The sequence below is a fragment of the Cyclopterus lumpus genome, chromosome 19, assembly GCF_009769545.1.
Source record: "Cyclopterus lumpus isolate fCycLum1 chromosome 19, fCycLum1.pri, whole genome shotgun sequence".
In the NCBI taxonomy this organism is placed as follows: Eukaryota; Metazoa; Chordata; class Actinopteri; order Perciformes; family Cyclopteridae; genus Cyclopterus; species Cyclopterus lumpus.
This window is the reverse complement of record NC_046984.1, coordinates 14,161,310-14,163,653: the sequence shown is the minus strand read 5'-3', so window position 1 is coordinate 14,163,653 and position 2,344 is coordinate 14,161,310. Positions and strand designations below refer to the sequence as shown.

The window sequence follows — 2,344 nt, the reverse complement described above, 5'->3', positions numbered from 1 at the left end:
CAGGCAGAAGAGCAAATGGGCGAGAACGCAGCCAGATGCTGGAGGATTATATTATATTATCTGTTAAAACCACCATGTTTTACACGTCAGTTCCTCTGGATAATATATATACGTTTTAGAGGTGCTGGTAGGTGTGTTTTGTTAGCTTTGCACAGAGCCAGGCAAGCTGTAACATCCTTTTCCAGTCTTTATGCTAAGCTAACTAGCTCTTGGTTGTAGCATCATATCTACTGCACAGAACTGAGAGCTGTTTCGATTTTCCCAAAGCCTTTACACACCGGGGGCGTTTTGTGTGTGTGCAAATGAATTCACACTTGAATGTGTTTTAATGCTCAGATATTAATAGTTTTGATCCGAAATTTTCGCGAGACGGGTATTTTGCATTTTTTCGTTTTGTTTCCTTCCCCACAGCCCTGTGTGTAAAGCCCTGAACTCTCAGATCAGAGAGCGAACAAGGATATTTCCTAAAATGTTGAACTATTTCTTTAAAATATTGTTGAATGTGCACCAAAGAGTCGGAAGACACAATATTCAGACAATTCAATAAAACAAAAAACGTCCAGTTCACTTCACCACATTGCATTTCCCTCAGCCTATGACCAAACCATGACAATTCCACCCTCTACCTTTTCTCTGCATACCCTTTACATATTCAGTCCCTTCATTTTGTCCTCCTCCTTCTCCGTGTCAGATGATACGTCTGACCCCGAGGCCTCCGAGCTCGACCTGGGCACCAAGATCAAAACGCCAAAGGACACCATGCTGGAGGAGCTCTCCCTGAACACGAACAAGGGCTCCAAGATGTTCAAAATGAGGCAGCAGAGAGTGGAGAAGTTCATTGTGACCGCCCAGAACAAGGTAAGAGTGAGTGTGCGTCTGTGTAAAGCTTGTGTTTATATGGGTGTACTGATCAGACTATATCTTCCTTTATTTGTCCTCCAGCAGAACCTCGAGAACCTGCTCATGTTCCCTCCCCCTGTTGCACCAAAGCCCGAGAAGGCAAAGGAAGAAGGTGGGGCCACGGATGTACCGTTTATTTATTCCCTTTCCAGTATTTTCTTTCTGTTAAGAGTGTGCGTTTATTCTCCCCGGTCTTCCGCTTCCCTGTGTGTCTCAGTGGTGGAGGACACGATGGCGGAGAACGAGAAGAGGAGGAAGGAGTATGCACCCACCTACATTTCTCCATGGGAACGGGCCATGAAGGGCAACGAGGAGCTGACAGCCACCATGAAGGCCACCATGCCGGGACCCATCCAGATGCACAGTGAGCTGCCTCTGTACAAGAGCTTCAACAGGTCAGGCTTTTCTCATACACTGTTCCTATGGCGACGAGAAGTATGGCAATGTGACGCCACTCCTCTAGTTATCTCAACCCACTTCTTTTCTCACGTTCTTTTGAAGCCTAAACCGAAACTAAGTTGCTTAACGTGAAGGCGGAAAGCTCCTTTATAAAAGACGAGCAGGTAATTGACAGGCGTTGCTGGACATTCGTAGGAGAACCCACGAAAAAATTAGGAATAACTTTTTGTAACATATCATACAAACCGTTGCATGAGGAACACAAACAATCATGACAAAAACATTGAATTCAGCTGACTTGAAATAAATTGGCAATATTAAAAAAAGCCTATAAAGTGACTAATTAATTCTGTAATATTTGTTTAGTAAACCATCAATGCAGTGTGTGTCGCCGTCTATGTTCATCCTGGCGTTACCTTGAGCTTCCTTCTCCTTCCTCTCCTCTCCCCAGGACGGCGCTGCCATTCGGCGGCTACGACAAGGTGCCCAAGAAGTTGACCTTCGAGTTCCAAGAGCTCAACGGTGACTCCGAGGAGCCGGAGTCCATGCCCAGCATGCAGGCCAACATCGGCTCACGGCCCTCATTCAACCGCACGCCCATCGGCTGGGTCTGCAGTGAGGACAACCCGAACATCCACATGGACCTGGACAGCATCCCCTTCGACGGGGAGACGGACGACCTGTGAACACACACACACACACACACACACAGGCAGCGCATGCACTGGAACTCATAAACACACACAAGAACACACTCTCACATGAGTGAATACATGCATAATCTAGACCGCATACACTGACAACATAAGCACTGTTAGAACTGCTGAGACTTGATGGAGGACAGAGTGTCCCTCGTCTCCTGTGTGCTTTCTAGTCTTTTCATCCCCAACTCTGAGTTTTACTACGATTTAGCCGTCTGTAAGCTATTGTAACTTAAGACAATGTATTTATGCAATAAAGTTCGCCCTGACAGAATGTCTGTATGCGTCTGATGTTAACACTGCATGTGCAAGTGTCATTAAAAAGGACAACATCTGATTATTAA

At 45.9% G+C, this 2,344-nt stretch overlaps 1 protein-coding gene across 1 annotated transcript in view; it reads left to right on the top strand.

The window, feature by feature from the left end:
* myoz1b (myozenin 1b) overlaps positions 1-1,985 on the top strand; it is a 4,928-nt gene extending 2,943 nt beyond the window's left edge. The window contains exons 2-5 of the mRNA XM_034559331.1: positions 692-858; positions 943-1,012; positions 1,118-1,295; positions 1,751-1,985. Of these exons, the coding sequence (XP_034415222.1) occupies positions 692-858; positions 943-1,012; positions 1,118-1,295; positions 1,751-1,985 (650 nt within the window). The remainder of the gene's footprint in view (positions 1-691; positions 859-942; positions 1,013-1,117; positions 1,296-1,750) is intronic.
* Positions 1,986-2,344: the final 359 nt, after the last annotated feature.